The sequence below is a fragment of the Elephantulus edwardii genome, unplaced genomic scaffold, assembly GCF_000299155.1.
Source record: "Elephantulus edwardii isolate Elephantulus edwardi_28Jun2011 unplaced genomic scaffold, EleEdw1.0 scaffold00102, whole genome shotgun sequence".
NCBI lineage: Eukaryota > Metazoa > Chordata > Mammalia > Macroscelidea > Macroscelididae > Elephantulus > Elephantulus edwardii.
Window position 1 is genome coordinate 11047221 of NW_006399852.1, and position 20038 is coordinate 11067258.

At 43.3% G+C, this 20038-nt stretch overlaps 1 protein-coding gene across 1 annotated transcript in view; it reads left to right on the top strand.

Annotated features, from left to right (window-relative positions):
* Positions 1-20038, top strand: part of HIVEP2 (human immunodeficiency virus type I enhancer binding protein 2) — a 121668-nt gene that overhangs the window by 92892 nt on the left and 8738 nt on the right. Inside the window, exons 3-8 of the mRNA XM_006891666.1 lie at positions 2634-2678; positions 3696-9241; positions 10305-10459; positions 14473-14648; positions 16503-16604; positions 18104-18999. Of these exons, the coding sequence (XP_006891728.1) occupies positions 4073-9241; positions 10305-10459; positions 14473-14648; positions 16503-16604; positions 18104-18999 (6498 nt within the window). The 5' untranslated portion in view covers positions 2634-2678; positions 3696-4072. The remainder of the gene's footprint in view (positions 1-2633; positions 2679-3695; positions 9242-10304; positions 10460-14472; positions 14649-16502; positions 16605-18103; positions 19000-20038) is intronic.

Sequence of the window (20038 nt, forward strand, 5' to 3'; positions counted from 1 at the left end):
AGCTGCTAGTGGTTTTGAACCAGCAGAGAAGCACCACCTTTCGATTAACAGTACAATCCTCTATAGATGATGCCACTCTAAGTATCTTAGCTAAACAAAAAGTTTAGCTAATTTAAGTTTGACTTTATATAGTCTAGTTGACATGGGTATTGAAATTGACAGGTAAATTTGCATGCTGCAGTCATTGTTATGTAAGTTCTTCCTTTTAAGTTCTCCTTTCAGTTTTTACACTGCTGGTAGAAATGTAACATGGTGCAAGCTTTGGTGGCCTAGTGGGTGACCAGCTTCCCTGCTAACCCAAACCATTGTAGTTTGAATCCTCCAGCTGCTCCTCCCATATGTATTGCTGCCTCTGAAAACCTACTGCCAGATTAGCTATGGGTCAATTCTGACTCATCTGTACATAACAGCTCTTTGGAAGGCAGTCTGATATGTCCTTAAAACATTGAAAACAGAAGTTCCATTTGGCCTGTTTCACTACTAAAATCTATACCCTAAAGAAATAAGAACCACAGTATGAAAAAATAAATAAATAAATTTTAAAAAAAAAGAACCACAGTATGAACAGATAATATGCACACCCATGTTTAGTGCAGCGTAATTTAAAATAGCAAAGAGATGAAGACAGCCCATGTGCCTATAAACAAATATGTGCATAGAGAATCTGTGGTACGTTCACACAATGCAATAGCATGCAGCATTGAAAAACTATAAAAAAATCCTCATTATTGTTCTCATAATGTTGTTCTCTTAATTGAACTTGAAATAAAGAACACCACAACAACATGGACAAGTCTAGATGATGCTGTGCTGAATGAAATAAGTCAGTAACCAAAGAGCAAAGTATAAGGCCACCATCATGAAAACTAGAGCGAGGTTTACATATGGAGAGAATTAATCTGGTATGGTTATCAGAAAGAGATAAACAATGAAAATAAATGGGTAAAAATCCAAATATTCTAGTGAAGTAGATGATCAAACATTATAGTTCTTTTAATTAAGAATAACTTAAAATATGCCTGATTGAGGTTTTTTTAAAAAAGCTAAGGAAAGGTTTATACAAATAATCAACCTTGAAGAGGTTAGCCAGGAAGAAATGGGAAATAGGAGGGAGCCAAGATGAATAAAATAGAGTGGGTGAGAGGAGAGTGCAGTGGAGGTTTGATGAGACATTCTGATTAACTGAATCAAGCTATTAGAATCGATGTAGTAAAATAATATGTATATGAATGATTGAGTGAAAACTATTTTTTAAAAGAATGCTTAGGGAAATTACTGGGTTAGGGGACAGTAAAGAAAGAGATGAGAATTCATGTTTAGTTTTCTGACAGCAGAATTGTCAGTCTATAGTGCTTCGTGACTATTGCCAAAAGAAACTTTTAATGACAGAGATCATGCAGTGGAAATCTGTAGACTATCAATTTATCCTTCAAAAGACGTATTGAACTTATAAGATATTCTGTGACCTTTGCCCTTTCCTAAATGCAACTACTATCATCATTGTCACATTATCACTCTAGCTTTCTATGTTAAACAGCATATTGGACATGGAAGTAAAATTTTAAGTTATCTTTGAATTTTGCTTTGACGATCATGATAGTTCTTTTTCACTAGTCAGTATTTTTCTACAAAAGTAGAGATATTGATGTTAAAATAAATAAATAAGCACACACTGTAACATAGAAACCCCTTTCCCCCCTGTCCTCTGACTCTCTGATTCCACTTCTGCAATTGAAATACTGTTAGCAGTTGCCTGGAATCATTGAAGAAAATTGCTGTTTATTGCCTGCTTCCACAGCAATAGAATTGTGATAGACATATGTAATTTTTGCACTTCATGCCACTGTCTTCTGAACAGATTTTTGTGGTGTAGGTATAGTTGCACTCCATTTTTCAGAAGGCTTGGTTTTATAACTGAGCCATAATTTATTTAAACAGTCCTTATTCATGTTTGTGCCTTTGTCCCATGCATATCTGTAAGGATACATTCCTAGCAATGAAATTTCTGAGCCAGAGTGCTTGAATTTTCCTATTTTGATAGGTATTTCTGCTATACCCATCAAGGAAACACTTTAGCTTTCATCTTAATTGATACAAATAGCATTGAACTGTTAAAAACCCTCTGGATTCTATATTAAACCAATCATCCATTCCCCTTTGGAAATTGAACCTAAGTTTACCACCTCAAAGTTAGTAAATTGCAGGCCTTCCTGAAACATTCACAGCCAACTGGAGTAATTCTTCACTCGGCTTGATGTAAATTTTCTGAAAAGTAAATTTGTTCTTTTAAATGTGAAAATCTAAAGGATCAGTCCAAAGCCACTCTTCCAACCTTTTTAATATCTAGGGATTCAGAATGAGCCTTACTCTGCCAAAAGGCTGAGATGTGTTGATATAATAACCTCATACCCTATGAAATAGCACTGTGAAGTTTTTATAACATTTTCTCTCTGATTCAATTCTGGACACAATGTCAATATAGCAATCGACATTTTAATGTAGTGCATTTAAAGACAGTTCTTTGTGCTTCTGAATATGGTATGGTGAACCTTATGTATAATGAAGTTGAAATTTATAACTAGCAACATTAGGGCTTAATGAAGAGTTTTCTAACTTCATTTCTTTTGTTCCAGGAAGCGACAGGACAATCATGCCCATTAGAACTCCAAATAGTCCAGGTAATCATTTCATTTTTCTCCCCAGACAGTCCCTGTAGATATGCTTTGTTGCCTGTATTATATATGTTTCAGAATCTTATTGTTTAAGGACGTTCTTCTTCCTTTTCTAAAATTCTATCTTAATCACTGACTCGGTACATTTAGTCTAGCTACCCTGTTCATTACTTTCAACTTTCACATTTAGAACACTTCACCATGCACATCATAAAACTGGATTAGGAATAGTCTTAATGTATCTTAATGAAGGATTCAGATTTATATGGTTTTATACTTTTTAGAAAAATGGAGTTTCTTTAAATTAGTTTCTAATAAAAATTAAGCAGCATTGAAAAGAAACAGGAAGGAGATTTATATTTATGATTTAATGCTAAATTTGGACTCTGAATCCTTCAGTCATCTTCCTAGGAGGCCCCATAGCATAATGTTTCAATATGAGCTGCTTAACTGTGTCATTTGAACCCGCCAACCACTTCACATTGGAAAGAAGTCCAGTCAATATGTTTGTACACTTCTTGCTAAAAATCTCAATGAAACAGCTATACTTGGTCTTCTATATTTCCTGAATGTAAGAGTCAACTTGACTGCACAGAACAATAACAACACAGTTGTGTAACTTGTCACTTTGAGGAGAATTGTCTTCATAGTCTGTAGAGGTGTGATGCTGACGTAAAGCCACACTTCTCTGGTGGTTCATGTCCACCAGCAGCTTCTCAAGAGAAAGATAGGCAATCTCCTCCCATGCACTTTGTAACCTGGGAGTACGCACTGAAGATTCTGCTGTGTGTCTGTTCTGACTTGACACCAACGAGGGAGAGATAGATAGATAGATAGATGATAGATAGATAGATAGATAGATAGATAGATAGATAGATAGATAGATAGATAGATAGATAGAAAATTCCTTGAAGTGAAATGATTTTCATTTTACCCAGTTTCTGGCGTTTCACCTAAGACTGATTTTGAATTCTTGCCTGGTAACTGGTTTGACCCACCCTTTATGTTTTCCCTTTTCTTCAGGTCTTTGCATCTTGGTGAAATCAGCCGTGGAACCTTGTACTAGTTGATGGACAGAATTTTCCGTAAACTATTCCTCATCCCCCACCTCATCCTGAATGCCATAAGACATCTTTAGAGATTTGCACTTAGCTTCCAGATGGACGCTTCTAGAATGGAGAGAACTGTGTTATAGCCTGGGTCCAAGGACATTATCCTGTAACGCCCACAGACTGCGGTGTGGGTGTGGAAGTTCCAAAGAGTAAAGAGCAATCAACAAACTTTGCAGACACCCCGGAACATGGGAGCAACGGAGCTTTAAGGAAAGCACAGCTTTGGATGTGCCCCATGTGTCTTCTCGGCTTTCACACCAACTAGCACTTGAGACCTTGTGTAACAAAATGGACACTGGGGACACAGCTCTAGGACAAAAAGCTACCTCAAGGTCTGGAGAAGCAGATAAAGCGTCAGGTAGATGGAGACAGGAGCAGTCAGCTGTTAAGATGAGCACTTTTGGCAGCCTGGAAGGACAGCGGCAGCCGCAAATCGAGCCTGAGCAAATCGGGAACCCAGCCTCAGCACAACTCTTTGGTTCTGGGAAACCGGCCTCCCCCAGTGACGTGGCCCAGCAAGTCTCAGAGAAGCAATACCCGCCGCACCGTCCGAGTCCTTACTCATGCCAACACTCACTCCCCTTCCCTCAGCACTCATTGCCACAGGGGGTCATGCACAGCAACAAGCCCCACCAGACCCTCGAAGGCCCTCCGTGGCTTTTCCCCGGCCACCTGCCCTCTGTCACCTCCGAGGACTTATTTTCTTTTCCCCTCCACGGCCACGGTGGCGGTTATCCCAGAAAAAAGATGCCCAGCCTGAACCCTGCGTACAGCCAGTACTCCCAGAAGAGTATCGAGCAGCCCGAAGATGCTCACAAGAAGGAGCACAAACCCAAGAAGCCCGGCAAGTACATCTGCCCCTACTGCAGCAGGGCCTGTGCCAAACCCAGCGTGCTCAAGAAGCACATCAGGTCCCACACCGGCGAGCGGCCCTACCCCTGCATACCCTGCGGTTTCTCTTTCAAGACAAAAAGCAATTTGTACAAGCACAGGAAGTCCCATGCGCACGCAATTAAGGCTGGCTTGGTCCCTTTCACAGAGTCAGCTGTAGCTAAATTGGACCTGGAGGCCGGTTTTATTGATGTCGAAGCAGAAATCCACTCGGATGGGGAGCAGAGCACAGACACGGACGAGGAGAGCTCGCTGTTTGTGGACACTCCTGACAAGATGAGCCCTGGGCCACCCATCCCGTTGGACCTTGCAGGCAGGGGCAGCTACCACAGCTCCCTGGAGGAGACCCTGGGGGGTCCCATCAAGGTGCCCATTCTGATCATCCCCAAGAGTGGGCTGCCGCTGCCCAGCGAGAGCTCCCCGTATGTGGGCTCAGAGATGCTCCCCAACCCTTTGCACGCCAAGGCTGACGACTCTCACACCGTGAAGCAGAAACTGGCCCTGAGGCTGTCAGAGAAGAAAGGCCAGGACTCCGAGCCCTCGCTCAACCTTCTGAGCCCGCACAGCAAAGGCAGCACCGACTCCGGCTACTTCTCTCGCTCAGAAAGCGCCGAGCAGCAGATCAGCCCCCCCAACACCAATGCCAAGTCTTACGAAGAGATCATCTTCGGCAAGTACTGTCGGCTCAGCCCGAGGAATGCGCTCAGTGTGGCGGCCACCAGTCAGGAGGGCGCCACCATGGGCCGGAGAGGCCTCATGGAGCCCCTGCCTCATGTCAACACCAGAATGTTCGAGGATCCCGTGTCACAGCTGCTCCCGGGCAAGGGGGACCTTGACCCCAGCCAGGCAGCCATGCTGAAAGCCCCTAAATTCAACAGTGAGCCCCGACAATCCCAGCCCATGGCCTCATCTATCAGAAATGAAGGAAAACTGTATTCAGCGAATTTCCCAGGCAGCAGCCCCATGCTCTTAGAAGCTCCCGTCGACTCTTCACCCCTTATTAGAAGCAACTCCATGCCAACTTCTTCAGCCACCAATTTAAGTGTGCCCCCTTCTCTGAGAGGGAGCCACTCATTTGATGAAAGGATGACAGGTTCAGACGACGTGTTCTACCCGGGGACAGTGGGGATCCCCCCTCAGCGCATGTTAAGGAGGCAGGCAGCGTTTGAGCTGCCTTCAGTTCAGGAGGGGCACGTGGAGGCGGAGCATCATGTCAGGATGTCCAAAGGCATCACAGGTTCATTCTTGAAGGAGAAGAAATTGATCCCAGGGGACCGGCTTGGGTATGACTATGATATGTGTCCAAAACCCTACAAGAAGTGGGAGGACTCCGAAACCTCAAAGCAAAGCTACAGGGACATTTCCTGCCTGGGTTCTTTCAAACACAGTGGAGACTATTTTATGGATTCCTCGGTGCCATTGCAGGGCGTGCCAACCATGTTTGGGACGACGTGTGAGAATCGGAAACGCCGCAAGGAGAAGAGTGTCGGGGATGAGGAGGACACCCCCATGATTTGCAGCAGTGTTGTGAGCGCGCCCATGGCCATCATGACTTCAGAGTATGACCCCAAATTGCAGGTGCAGGAAGGAGCCCGGGGTGCTTTCGCCATGGGTGGACATGAGAATCCCTCTCTGGGGCACTCTGAGCGCTTTGACCTGGGCCGACCCCAGCTGTCATCAGGGAGCCATTCTCTGGGGTCAGAGGAGTCACCCTCGGGCCCTGATTCAGACAAGATGTCAGACCTGGGGGCTCGGAAGCCACCTGGCAATGTGATTTCTGTGATTCAGCACACCAACTCTCTGAGCAGGCCCAACTCCTTCGAAAGGTCAGAGTCGACCGAGCTCTCCGCATGCCCACAGGATAAAGCCTCTTCGCCATCGGAGACGTGTGATAGTGAGATTTCCGAGGCCCCAGTGAGTCCGGAGTGGGCTGCCCAGGGGGACAGTGCGGAGAGCGGGGGGAAGCCATCCCCGGCCCAGCCGGCCCAGCAGCAGTCCTGTCACGCCCAGCCCAGGCTGGTTCGCCAGCACAACATTCAAGTCCCTGAGATCCGTGTCACCGAAGAGCCTGACAAGCCAGAGAAGGAGAAGGAGGCCCAGAGCAAGGAGCCAGAAAAGCCTGTGGAGGAATTCCAGTGGCCCCAGAGGAGTGAAACCCTCTCCCAGCTCCCAGCTGAGAAGTTGCCCCCGAAGAAGAAGCGTTTGCGACTGGCAGACATGGAACATTCTTCTGGGGAGTCCAGCTTTGAGTCCACGGGAACTGGCCTCTCCCGCAGCCCCAGCCAAGAGAGCAACTTATCCCACTGTTCCAGCTTTTCCATGTCTTTTGAGAGAGAAGACAGCGTGAAGCTCGCCGGCCCTCCCAGGCAGGATGAACTCGGGAAGCATTCCGAGTTCCTGACTGTCCCTGCTGGCTCCTACTCCTTGTCTGTCCCTGGCCATCACCACCAGAAAGAGATGCGACGCTGCTCCTCCGAGCAGATGCCCTGCCCTCACCCGACGGAGGTCCCTGAAATCCGGAGCAAGTCCTTTGATTATGGCAACCTGTCTCATGCTCCTGTGGCCGGAGCGTCCACCTCAACCCTGTCACCATCCCGAGAGAGGAAGAAGTGCTTCCTGGTGCGACAGGCCTCGTTCAGCGGTTCCCCTGAGGTTGCCCAGGGTGAAGCTGGGGCAGAGCAGGGGGTGAAGCAGGAGCAGATGGAGCACCTGCACGCAGGCCTCAGGGCTGTGTGGCACCACGGCCCCTCTGCCGTGCTCCCTCCCCTGCCACCCGACGACCCCGGGAAGCAACCTGTGGGGCCCTGTACCCCACTCGCCTCGGGCTCCCTCCACCTGGCCCCACAGCAGATCATTCACATGGACAGTCAGGAATCTTTGCGCAACCCCCTGATGCAGCCCGCACCTTACCTGGCCGGCAAGCACTTGTCCGAACAGCCTCGTTTATTCCCCCATCAAGAGACGCTTCCCTTTTCCCCCATCCAGAACGCCCTCTTTCAGTTCCAGTACCCCACCGTCTGCATGGTTCACCTGCCAGCTCAACAACCTCCCTGGTGGCAAGGCCATTTCCCACCACCCTTTGCCCCGCACCCTCAGAAGGGTTACGGCAAGCCTGCCTTCCAGTCGGAAATGCATCCTAGCTACCCCTTAGAGCACGTGTCCGAGCACACTGGGAAGAAGTCTGCAGACTATGTGCATGCAAAAGAGCAAAGCTATCCTTGTTATTCAGGAACGTCTGGGCTGCACTCAAAGACCCTGCTTCCGAAGCTGCCCTCAGACTCAAGCACCAAGTCGGCGGACACGCCATCCGAGCAGCTGTTCCAAGAAGATTTTGCTTCCTCAGGCGCTGGGCCTTTACAGTCCCTACCGGGCACGGTGGTTCCTGTGCGCATCCAGACTCACGTCCCTTCGTATGGGAGTGTCATGTACACAAGCATTTCTCAGATTCTTGGGCAGAACAGCCCTGCGATTGTCATATGCAAAGTTGACGAGAATATGACGCAAAGAACACTGGTGACCAACGCAGCCATGCAAGGGATAGGGTTTAACATCGCCCAGGTGTTAGGGCAGCATTCGGGCTTGGAAAAATACCCCATTTGGAAAGTACCTCAGACCTTGCCCCTGGGCTTGGAGTCCACCATCCCGCTATGTTTACCGTCCACCTCTGATGGTGTAGCTACCCTGGGAGGGAGCAAACGCATGCTTTCTCCAGCCAGCAGCTTAGAACTCTTCATGGAAACCAAGCAGCAGAAGAGGGTCAAGGAGGAAAAGATGTACGGCCAGATCGTGGAGGAGCTCAGCGCTGTGGAGCTGACCAACTCCGACATCAAGAAGGACCTCTCCCGCCCGCAGAAGCCCCAGCTGGTCCGCCAAGGCTGTGCCTCAGAGCCGAAGGATGGCTCACAGTCAAGGTCATCTTCCTTCTCCTCACTGTCACCCTCCTCATCTCAAGACCACCCATCTGCCAGTACACCCTCCAGAGAGCCATTCCCACCCGGCAGGGAGATGCTTTCTGGCTCCAGGACCCTACCCCCGGGACAGAGGTCCAGTGGCCACTCCGAAAGCAAAGAGTCATCAGATGAGTTAGATATCGATGAGACCGCATCTGATATGAGCATGAGCCCCCAGAGTTCTTCGTTGCCACCAGGGGATAGTCAGCCTGAAGGTCAAGGCAAGAGCCAGAAGCTGCCTGTTGGCATGCTGGTCCAGATGGCATCAGGCCCGAGTGGGAAAGGGGCAAACTCAACTCTCCTTCTCACGGACGTGGCAGATTTCCAGCAAATTCTTCAGTTCCCCAGCCTGCGGACAACAACTACTGTGAGTTGGTGCTTCTTGAATTATACAAAACCCAATTATGTGCAGCAGGCCACCTTCAAATCCTCTGTGTATGCTTCATGGTGCATCAGTGCCTGTAACCCAAACCCATCAGGATTGAACACCAAAACCACGCTGGCTCTTCTGAGGTCCAAGCAAAAAATTACCGCAGAAATTTATACTCTGGCTGCTATGCATAGACCTGGAACCGGCAAGCTTACATCATCGAGTGCTTGGAAACAGTTTGCTCAGGTAACAAATGCTCTTTCAGAAAGCATTGTGGGTTGTGGGTTTGATTGCTAAGCAGACTTGTCTAGAAAAAGGCTGTAAGGTCTAAAACATACCAGGAACGTTCCAGTCAGAGCTGGGGGACCTCTCAATAACACCCTTACACTGGGTCAAAGAGTCCTTTGACTATTCTGTTAGCCATGAAGTCCCAGAGATAACTCCAAAGACAGAATCTTCTCTGGCCAGAAGCTAGAGAAAATTCTCCTCCTGAGGCTGATTTCTCTGGGTTCTTTTCCTTTGTAGCCTGTATTATTGATCTAGCAGGTGAACTTTTTTAAATGTTAAGATTTCAGGGAACTGTAAAATAGTGTGTAGACCCTGTGCTGGGGCACAGGGGAGAGGAGGGGGGAGAGAAACACAACAAAACCAAAACCAAAGCACCAGGAAGGCAACATGAAGGATGTCAAAACTGAATTTGGCAAACTTTGAAGAGCTTATTCACCTGTGATTCGTTTCCTTCACATTCATTTTTAGTAGAGTTCTTCCAAAACTTATTTTTCTCCAAGTTATTATCTGGCTTTTTCTCACATGAACAACTAATATCCTGCATGTAAAGTTACAAAAATATGAACAAAGAACACTTTGGCATTTATGCAAAATTATTAATGAAGCAAATATAAAATGTATATGAGTGACTTAGTTTTATTATCATTTTCCCTTCAATAATTTTTAGAACTACTTCCTTAAATAATATGGATTTTTTTCAATTGTTACTTTTCAGAACAACTTTGTATGTTGTTTTAACAATCTCAATGTAAATACCAACCAACTGCTTTTTAAAAGAGATGTTAGATTTATTCTGTGGAAGCTGCCATTCCCTTTTATCCCAAGTGTTCATTATTTTACATGGACAGAGCATGACCACCCTGGCCATTTAGCATAAATTTTTGGCTAATTGTGAGAGATTATAAAAGAGAAATGGGGTGTGTGATTGTATAGGTTATAGAAATGGGGTGTGTGATTTTTCCCCCCTTTCCTTCTATCTGAAAGAAAGTGTGTGAAATGATTCTCTCTTTTTGTCCTACAGATGAAACCTGATACACCATTTTTATTTGGCAGCAAATTAGAAAGGAAACTAGTGGGAAATATCTTAAAAGAAAGAGGGAAAAGTGATAGTCATGGAGACAAAGATATTGGATCCAAACAAACTGAGCCAATTCGGATTAAAATTTTTGAAGGAGGGTAAGTAAACATCAGTACAAATTTAAAATGTTTATAAGCCAAAATAACTGGTCTTGAATATCTATATAGAAAAAAAATTATATCTACTTGATTTAGAAGCATAAAGTGAGTTTCCTTTCTCTGCACATTTCAGAAGTATAGCCTTACCTTTATAACCTAACTTTAATGAAACTATCTTGTTCTGTATGGTTTGCACCTATACCCTAAATATATATACTTTTCATTTATTATGCAATCAGCTAAAATGGTGAGTTCTTCATGTCTTCTGTGTTTGTTGTCCATTAAAGTATTTCATGGGTATTTGTTGTATTGATAATGGACGTATTTTTAGGTGCTTACAAAACAAACAGATTTATCCTGGAAAAGGTTAAACCGGGTGGCTCCTTGGAGGCAAGGATTCTGAGGCTCCGTCTAACATACTTTGGACATGTTGTGAGGAGAGACAGGTCCTTGGAGAGGGACATCATGCTTGGGAGGGTGGAGGGACAGCACAGGAGAGGAGGGCCCTCTATGAGGTGGATTGATTCAGTGACTGGGATAATTGGGTTGGGAGTGTCAGAGACGGTGCGATCAGCACAGGACAGAGCGGAGTTTAGGGCTGTTGTACATAGGGTCGCTATGAGTCGCAGGCGACTCGACGGCACATAACAACAACAACAGGACTCATGCGTAGTCCTAGGAATTTGTTTATTTATTTATCTGCTTTCATGATTACCTGAACTTCAGGCTTTGTTAAGGTGTCCTCAGTGTCTCCATTGATGGCTTTCTTTCTGTTCAGAATCCCTGCTAGGATTCCCCACATTGCAATCAACTGTCAAGTCACTTCACTCTACTCTGCTATTGACACTTCCTCAGTCTTTGTTGTTGTCAGTCTTTAGAAATGTCTTTTTAAATGTTGAGTTCAGATTTATAGAAACACAAGTAATAGGTTTGGTGGGATTTTTAGCTGTGTACAGTAAAAAAAAGTAATAACATGTGTAATATTTAACAAGTTTAGATTTGGATAGAAATGTGTCTTAATCCAATCACATAGATTGAAAACTTTAGACATAAATTTTAAAAACTCTAAACACATTAGCCACGTTTTGGAGATTAGAAATAGAATTATCTTTGTGACTGATCCATAATTTCTGTATTTTCTTGGGCATGAATCTATTCCAATTTCATTCAAAGGAGAAGAAGATATTACTGTTTGACTATGAAATATTAATTGTTTAATGCGATAGAGTATTGATTTCATACAAAATTTTTGCATACTGGAAGTAGATTATTAAAGTTGGTTTTGCCTTAGATTTTGGCCTTATTTGAATGCCTATTACACTTACCATAAAATCACAGTTGTTTGTAGTCTGTGAAGTGTGTCTCAATGAGTATCTTTTGTCGTCCATCCCTCCTCTTGTAACACAAACCTGAGAAATCCAGCTTTTATCTTTCCTCAGAAATGGAAAGGCCCCTGTGGCTGAATCAAACCTCTTACTCTCAGCAGCTCCTCCCTAGCAGTGTGTTTGCACCCCTAGATTAGCGAGACCTTCAGTTACTCAGTGCTTTGGGGAACTCATCTCCACAAAGGACACAGGTGAAGAAGCGTATGTGCATATTTTATTGCTGTATCTCGATGATCCAAAAGGATTGTGGCCATATTTCTTTCTTCCCTCCCTGGTAGGGGCCAGGTTTCTTAATAATCTGTGATGCAACTTCAAACTGGCCTGGTCAAGAGGTTCATTTCAAGCAATGTAGTACCTCCTCTACTTTGCTAATTACAAAGGTGGTAACTTCTTAAAAATAAAGCATTAGTGACAATGTTTTTAAAAATGTATTCTTCTGTATTATGTTATTCATAAATTTGGTATTTAACTAAAGAGATTGTTGAACAACTTTTCATTATTCATTCATTCATTCTCCTGTCAAGTAGATTCTTGAGATTACAGGACTATTATGTGATCTGTGCTTTATTTGGACCAGTTCCTCTAATGCACAATTCTATTTTTATAGAGACTGTTACTGTTTTAATTCTGGAAGGAAGTTAATTATCCAACTTAAATGTAAAAAACAAAATTCCATTATTTGTGTATAAAGTATGTGCCCCAACCACTATGATGATGGCTGATTATAGTGGAGCTTGAAATATCCTTCCTTGAAGAAAAATTGTCTAAAGACTACAGAATAATACAGATAACTTAAAGTAGACTTTTATTAGATAATTTCTATTTTTCTGAAGTTTTTAAAGACATTTTTTATGTTTAGGGATAAGGGATAGTGACATTACCAGGTGAAAGATGCTTTGGATCTCTAAGATCTTTTCTATTTTATTACAAAAAGCATTACGGTGTGAATGGGAAATTTTTATTTTTTTTTAAAAAAAAGCAATGTGAGTGAAAATGTAAAATTCAAATACCTTTGAATAACACGCTGAAGTCAGAGTTTTCTTGTGGAAGGGGAAAAAAAATTAAAGAATCAAAAGTGTGTAAAATTGTCTATGTTTAATCTTCATACTGCTCAGCTTTCCTCTGGATTGGTACTGACACAAAAGCAGATAATGTTCAAATTAAAACATCTATAGATTTTTCTCCCATAACTTCACTGGATTGTGATATTAGAATTGAACTTGCTTTTATTCCTGATGATAGATTTTCTACAACAAAATAGACAAGGGTCTATGCTCTTAGATTAGGGGGAGGATGAGAATGAAACCACTGTCTATAGTGCCTTTACGTAAATCCACAGTAAATGAGGACATTTTGTATTGTAATAAACCTACCATTTAGCAGTGATTGAGAGATAATGATACTTACTGAATTAGCCAATAGAATGCTACTCAATGATCTGTCATGTGATAGCTGAGCATGAGGTTGGTCTACTCCCTTAATAAATAAAACCTTTTTTGTCCAGCTGATTTGATGGAATGATATGACCTCAGTAAAGGTTCCTTAGTTAAGTGCTTAACTGCTAACCTGAAAGTTGCCAGTTTCAACCCACCTTTTCAGTAGAAAACTAGAGAGCCTGCTTTCCAAAAGATTCAGTCTTGGAAACCCGATGAGGAGGCAAGTCAACTATGTCCTTTGGGGTGTGAAAAGTCTGACTCAACTCCAACACAACTGCTGGCTTTGGTTTGGGGAGGACTTCAGATGTGCTTCCTTCATTAAATAATTCTGGAAATAAGTACAAATGTGATTGAAAAATAACATCTCAAGTCCTGTTATGGAACAACACCTTCAGGAAGCCAGTGAAAATTTAGCCTCCACTATAAAAGCAGATTCACGGTCCTGAGGAAGAGCAGATCAAAAGTGTAGACCAAAGTTCTTATGTGGAGCTTAGCTGGAGACCTTCTCATGCCAAAACTGTAAAAAAATAGAGGAAACACTTTAAATGAAATATTCTCTTGTCAGTCATGGCTATTTGGTCAGGTTTAGGTTGTGTGTGTGTGTGTGTGTGTGTGTGTGTGTGTGTGAAGATGAATGAGTTGTGATACATATCTAAGGTAATATAATACTACTAGAGAATGTATGATGATTGGAAATGGTGGGTATACCTCTTACTATTCATTGACTAGGAAGCCCGAGGGGCCTAGAGGTAAGAATCTGTGATGCATTTGCAATCCTTAAGGTATGTGGTCCGAATCCAGCTGAGGCTGCACGAAAATCTAAAATTAAGCAAGTCTGCATATCACTGGAGCAGGAAGCTCACTTAAGCCCACACACTGAGTCTATATATTTGCCCCTAATAGAAGAACTAAGGGGAAACAGGTTTAGATGAATGTAACTAGTAGAAAGAAGGACATTCTGTTTACAATACCACCCACATATCTGGCCCACTTGGGTCAAGGCTTTCTGGTATTTGTGGCATGAATCTTAAAGATTTCATAGAAATAATATTGAGGGGTTTTGTTTTGGTGTTTGTTTTTTGGTTTGTTTTTTGTTGTTTTTTTTTGGTAAAGGACCCTGATAATAATTTACCATAGAAAAGATTGGCTTTGGGGTTGATATGTAACATCATATTTCCACGTTTTGTGGCAGGTACAAATCAAATGAGGATTATGTATACGTGAGAGGGCGTGGACGCGGGAAGTACATTTGTGAGGAATGTGGGATCCGCTGTAAGAAGCCGAGCATGCTCAAAAAACACATCCGCACTCACACTGATGTCCGACCCTACGTTTGCAAGTTATGTAACTTCGCCTTCAAAACAAAAGGTATGGGGATGGGCTTTTTTGAAAGAATGATGCTTTTATATGGCTACTTAAAGATTCTGAGTGCTATGCCATAGCTCACATCTATTGACATGAAGATGGTTTTGTTTGTGAAATTATGACTCCGTGAAATGTATTTTCTCCTTCATCAAAGTGATCAAAGGATGTATGTGAGACTGTTAGACTCCTGGTATCACTTAATTAAGAGCCATAGGCCAGAAGTCTCCAAAGGAAGTGGCTAAGAATTGCCTGGATAGCTATTACTTCATGGTAGAAATGTTATGCGGTCTAATTTATATTTGTACCAGCACTAAAATGCTACAGGGAGCCAGTGCATGCCAAGGCATTAGAAAAGCAAGGCAACAGTCAGGGGGAAAAGCATGAGTCCATGGTCAGTTTCAAGTTCATGAATAATGTAGAGATCCACAGGCTCCCAGGTGAGCAGTTCCATCCACAGCTGCATTAATTATGCATAGAAATTTGATAGCTTCAGTTCCCGTGTATTTATGTGCACAGAGACGATTTTCTTATGCGAGGGCCACACGGTTAGATCGTCTCATAAAATTAGGACTTGCTGTGAAGTAATAGTCTCTTTTTTAAAAATCTCTTTTTAACAAGTAGAAAAGATTCATATAAAAAATTTTACAGAATGACAATGTTTCAGTTACAGTTCTGTCACTTTATAGAATCCTGAAGTTGTTTAGAAACTCTGTGTTGTCAGAACACAAAACACAATGATTCGAGGTAGGTCTGACTTTTGTAGAAGTCGAGTTACATTGGCTCGAATGGATGCTGTGAACACCTCGTTAGCAGTCCTACCTCATTTCCAGGCCTTTTAATTTGCATAATAATTAACCTGCTCTGAAGCCTATCAATGCAACTATATATCAAATAAAATAATGTTTAATAGAAAAATGTATACCTTTTTTCTCTTGGCCAGAAAAGTGCACTTGTAGTCAAGGATACTAAATTGTTTTCCTAGTTTATCAGAAAGATAAATATATATCTTCATATCTGTGTCTTTTTAATGAAAATGAATATCTATATTAAGGCCTATCTCTTTTTAGACCCCAAAAGAGGTAGGAGTGTTCATTTGCATTTCAAAAGAGATAAATGTAAGGTGTTTTACATTCCATCCACCATCTAACAGTCAAGCCTTTTAAAGGGTTAGGGTTAGGGTTAGGGTTTTTATTGTCCTGCTGCCTGAGAGATTAGGAGATGTGACCTTTGGTTTTTAGGAAATAACCACTGACTCACCAGGCCTTGCCTTGACATCTTTTCAAGGCCCTCGTGTGTCGACTAGGACTCCTAGCCCTTTATTAACATCTGAGCCTTGCCGATCCTGTGCCATTCTCACAATCTCTGATATGCTGAGTTACAAACACTGGAAATAGTAGCAGGGGAAACTGGAGTGAAGCAGAAATGGTGCCTTTTTGGGTTTCTTTAAAACCCAAATTAATTTTCTCTCTAAGCCACTGTCCTGGATCCTTGGGAAATAATTCACACTTTGGGCATTGGTGGAGTTTCTTTGACACCCTTTGAGAATGTTCTGATGTCTCAGAATTGTAAAGTAAGCATACTATCCTGGGGAGATTTGCCTGTTGTCGCAGCCCAGCTGGCTGGCCTTTGCCTTCTGCATGTGTGCTAGATGGGTGAAAACCTGGGATTGGAAAGAAGGTCCCAGCATGTTACAGCTTCTGAAACCAGAGTGTTCCTTTGCATTTTGATGCGAGAGGTAATGTTAGAAAGCCCTCCAAGTCATCTTGAGTTAGTGCATTTCAGGATTGAGTTTTGGAAAAACAATCGCATTTGGATGACCAATTATCTCTTTTCCTTTTGTTTGGATGTGCTTGATAGGAAACCTAACAAAGCATATGAAATCTAAAGCGCACATGAAGAAATGCCTGGAGTTGGGCGTCTCAATGACGTCGGTGGAAGACACAGAAGCCGAGGAAGCAGGTGTGTGTTGGAGGCTCACTGGCTGACTTCCTCATGGTGCACGTGGAGGCTGAGGCAGCAAAAGAAGTGTGGATTTAGGCAAAAGTGAATCAACATGAAATGTGAACAAGGAATCTGACACATTGAATTACTTGAAATTGGTTGAGTGGAAATAAGTATATTTCAATTGTGATTGAGAAGGGAAACGGTCTTATGAAAATGCTTTCATTTAGAACCAAGGAGGAATGAAAATTCTGCTTTCATTGTGATGGTTATTTAAGTTTTATACGTTTAGGGGGAAATTTGAAAACTCTTCTAATGTGTAATTATTCTTATTAAGAGGAGAACTGGTAGGGGAGAAAAGTAACCATCACTGCCTTAACTCAGTAGAAACCCTGCAGATCAGCATGGCCTCCTGGTGTATAGTTCAGCTGGAGCTGTACTGCAGACCAGACACAGAAAGAAAGCAGGGACACGAGAAAACGAATTCTGAAAAAGAGGGAAGTCTGAGGCAGAGGTCCTCTCACAGCTTCGCACTGTGAAAAGGCCCCTTTCTTTGTCTCCCTATGGTTTTTATTTAGTTTAAGCCAATCCTCCTAAAAAATTCAATTTCCAGAGACTATATTTTTCTTATATGTAAGTGTTGCCAACATAACAATGGGTAAGCTTAATCTTTAAACTAAGACCAAAGTTCAGACACGGCCTCCCCTTGGGTGGGAAACTGGCTGGAAATCTCTGTTTGCAGAGGGTGCTCAGTTCTGTCTGGACTCTGGTCTCAGCTGTGGCCTGGCTGTCACTATGCCGGGGAATCCACACAGCTGCCTGGATAGCACAGACAATTTACTCTAGACTGCTAGCCTGAAGGTAGGCAGTTCATGTCCATCCAGCAGCTCCACATAAGAAAAGCCTGGTGATCAGTTTCCATATTTAGTCAATGCTGTGGAGTTGGAACCAACTCATAGTGGACCCTCCAACAATTTTCAGAGACTCTAAATCATGTAGGAAAGATTCTCCTTCTTTCTCCCAAAGAGCAGTTTGTGAACTTGAACCATATGTCTTTGGGTTGGCAGCACAACTCCTTACTCACTAGGCCATCAGAATTATTTAAAGATTACAGTCAAGGCGATACAATGAAGCAGTTTTGCCCCATAACACATGTAGTTGCCATGCGTTAGATCAGACTTTAACAACCATGAGTTTGGTCTGATTTTTACACATGGATCTGTACCTGTACAGATGGGTTGTTTTTCTTTTTTCATCACTTTTGACAATATAAGTTATACTCGTTTGTTGAGGGATTTCTGAGTATTAGGGTGATGTATTGAGATATGAGGCTGTATTATGGAGTCCCGTTGTAGGGTAAGATCGCATAGCCAAACTGCTGCCAGATTGTTCAGAAGCAGAACTATCCCTTGAAACTGAAGGGCTAAGAAAGCTTTTGGAAGGAGGTGGGGCCTGTAGTGACTCTTAGCCAGGATCTCTGGATCTTGATCTTCACTATCTCTGTTCACTTATTTCAGAAAACATGGAAGACTTGCACAAAGCCACAGAGAAGAATAGCATGTCCAGTATTTCAACTGACCATCAGTTCTCAGATGCTGAGGAATCGGATGGTGAGGATGGAGATGATAACGATGATGATGATGAAGATGATGATGACTTTGACGACCAGGGAGATTTGACACCAAAAACAAGATCCAGAAGCACCAGTCCTCAGCCTCCTAGGTTCTCCTCCTTGCCTGTGAATGTTGGCGCTGTACCCCATGGGGCTCCTTCAGATGGTTCCTTGGGACATTCTTCACTGATCAGTTATTTGGTTACTTTGCCAAGTATTCAGGTTACTCAGCTTATGACACCCAGTGATTCATGTGAAGATACCCAGATGACAGAATACCAGAGGTTATTCCAGAGTAAAAGCACAGACTCGGAACCGGACAAAGACAAGTTGGACATACCTAGCTGTATGGAAGAAGATTATGTGCTGTCCTCAGAGCCCAGCTCTTCCCCAAGGGATTTCTCACCCTCCAGCCGTCATTCCTCTCCAGGATATGACTCTTCGCCCTGTCAAGATAACTCACCAAAGAGGTATCTGATACCCAAAGGAGATTTATCGCCCAGAAGACATTTGTCACCCAGGAGAGATCTGTCACCCATGAGACATCTTTCGCCAAGAAAAGAAGCTGCGTTGAGAAGAGAGATGTCACAAAGGGATAGTTCTCCAAGAAGACATTTGTCCCCGAGGAGGCCACTGTCACCTGGGAAAGACATCAGTGCAAGAAGAGACCTCTCCCCCAGAAGAGAGAGAAGATACATGACCACCATAAGGGCGCCATCACCAAGAAGGGCTTTATACCACAATGCACCATTGTCCGTGGGGCAATATCTGCAAGCAGAGCCAATTGGATTGGGGCCTCCTGTAAGTACAAGCAACTCTCTCTTTTTACTCTCTAAGTCAAAGTGTGGAATTTATGATAATGTGGTTATTTCTCATGAGAAGGGCCAAATTTAATTACTGAAAATAGTAGAAAGTCGTGTTTATCATAAGCTTTTGCAAGTCACATGGGCTAAAGCATTACTTTTAAATATGGTATTACATCACAGCTCAGAGCATTTCCAGGTGAGGCTTTCCTAAATGCTTTCTAAGCCTAACTAATTATAGACATGCACTGAAACTTTCATGCTCTTAAAAGAGCGTAACCTTTGCAATGACATGAATGCATTGACATCACAGGGCCACTTAGGTATCATTCAACCTTTTACCAGGTAAACATTCCAATTCAGTCAGTATCCTTGACTTTCATTCATTAAAAAAACCCCAAGACCTCCGGTTGCAGTTTTTCCCATAGCAAATGGACATATGAATCTAGGGAGGGATTGATTTTGTTGGCAAGTCAAAGGCATGAACATATCTGCAGTTTCTTGCCATTCCCATCACTTCCTGCTGCCAAGGAAACGTGCTGAGTGAACAGCAGAGAGTGATAGTGTATGATGTGGGAAGCCAGAGAGAAGGAAGAAAATCTCAGAGAAGATGTGAGTGAGCATGCCTTCATTACAGTCCACAGTAAATAATGAACAAAGTCATCATGGAGTATGTGTGAGCGCAGAGGAGCACCCTGGCCCTGCCTAAGTCCATGGCACCATCGGCCTGGATGTCTCGTTCAGCTTATCTGTGTTACAGACCAGTAAAATGGACACTTAGCATAAGCAGAAGAAGGATTCATTTTGTTTGCTTTAAATTTTGTTTGTTCTGTGGGGCTGTCCTCTTTGTTGGACTCTCACCTATCATGAGGATCAACCCCAGTCTTTGCAGCCAAAGGAAGCACCAACCACTCCCAGCTACATCACATCACACCACACCACACCACATCATATCACACCACACCACACCACCACATCACACCGTACCACACCACACCACACCACACCACACCACACCACACCACATCACATCTTCA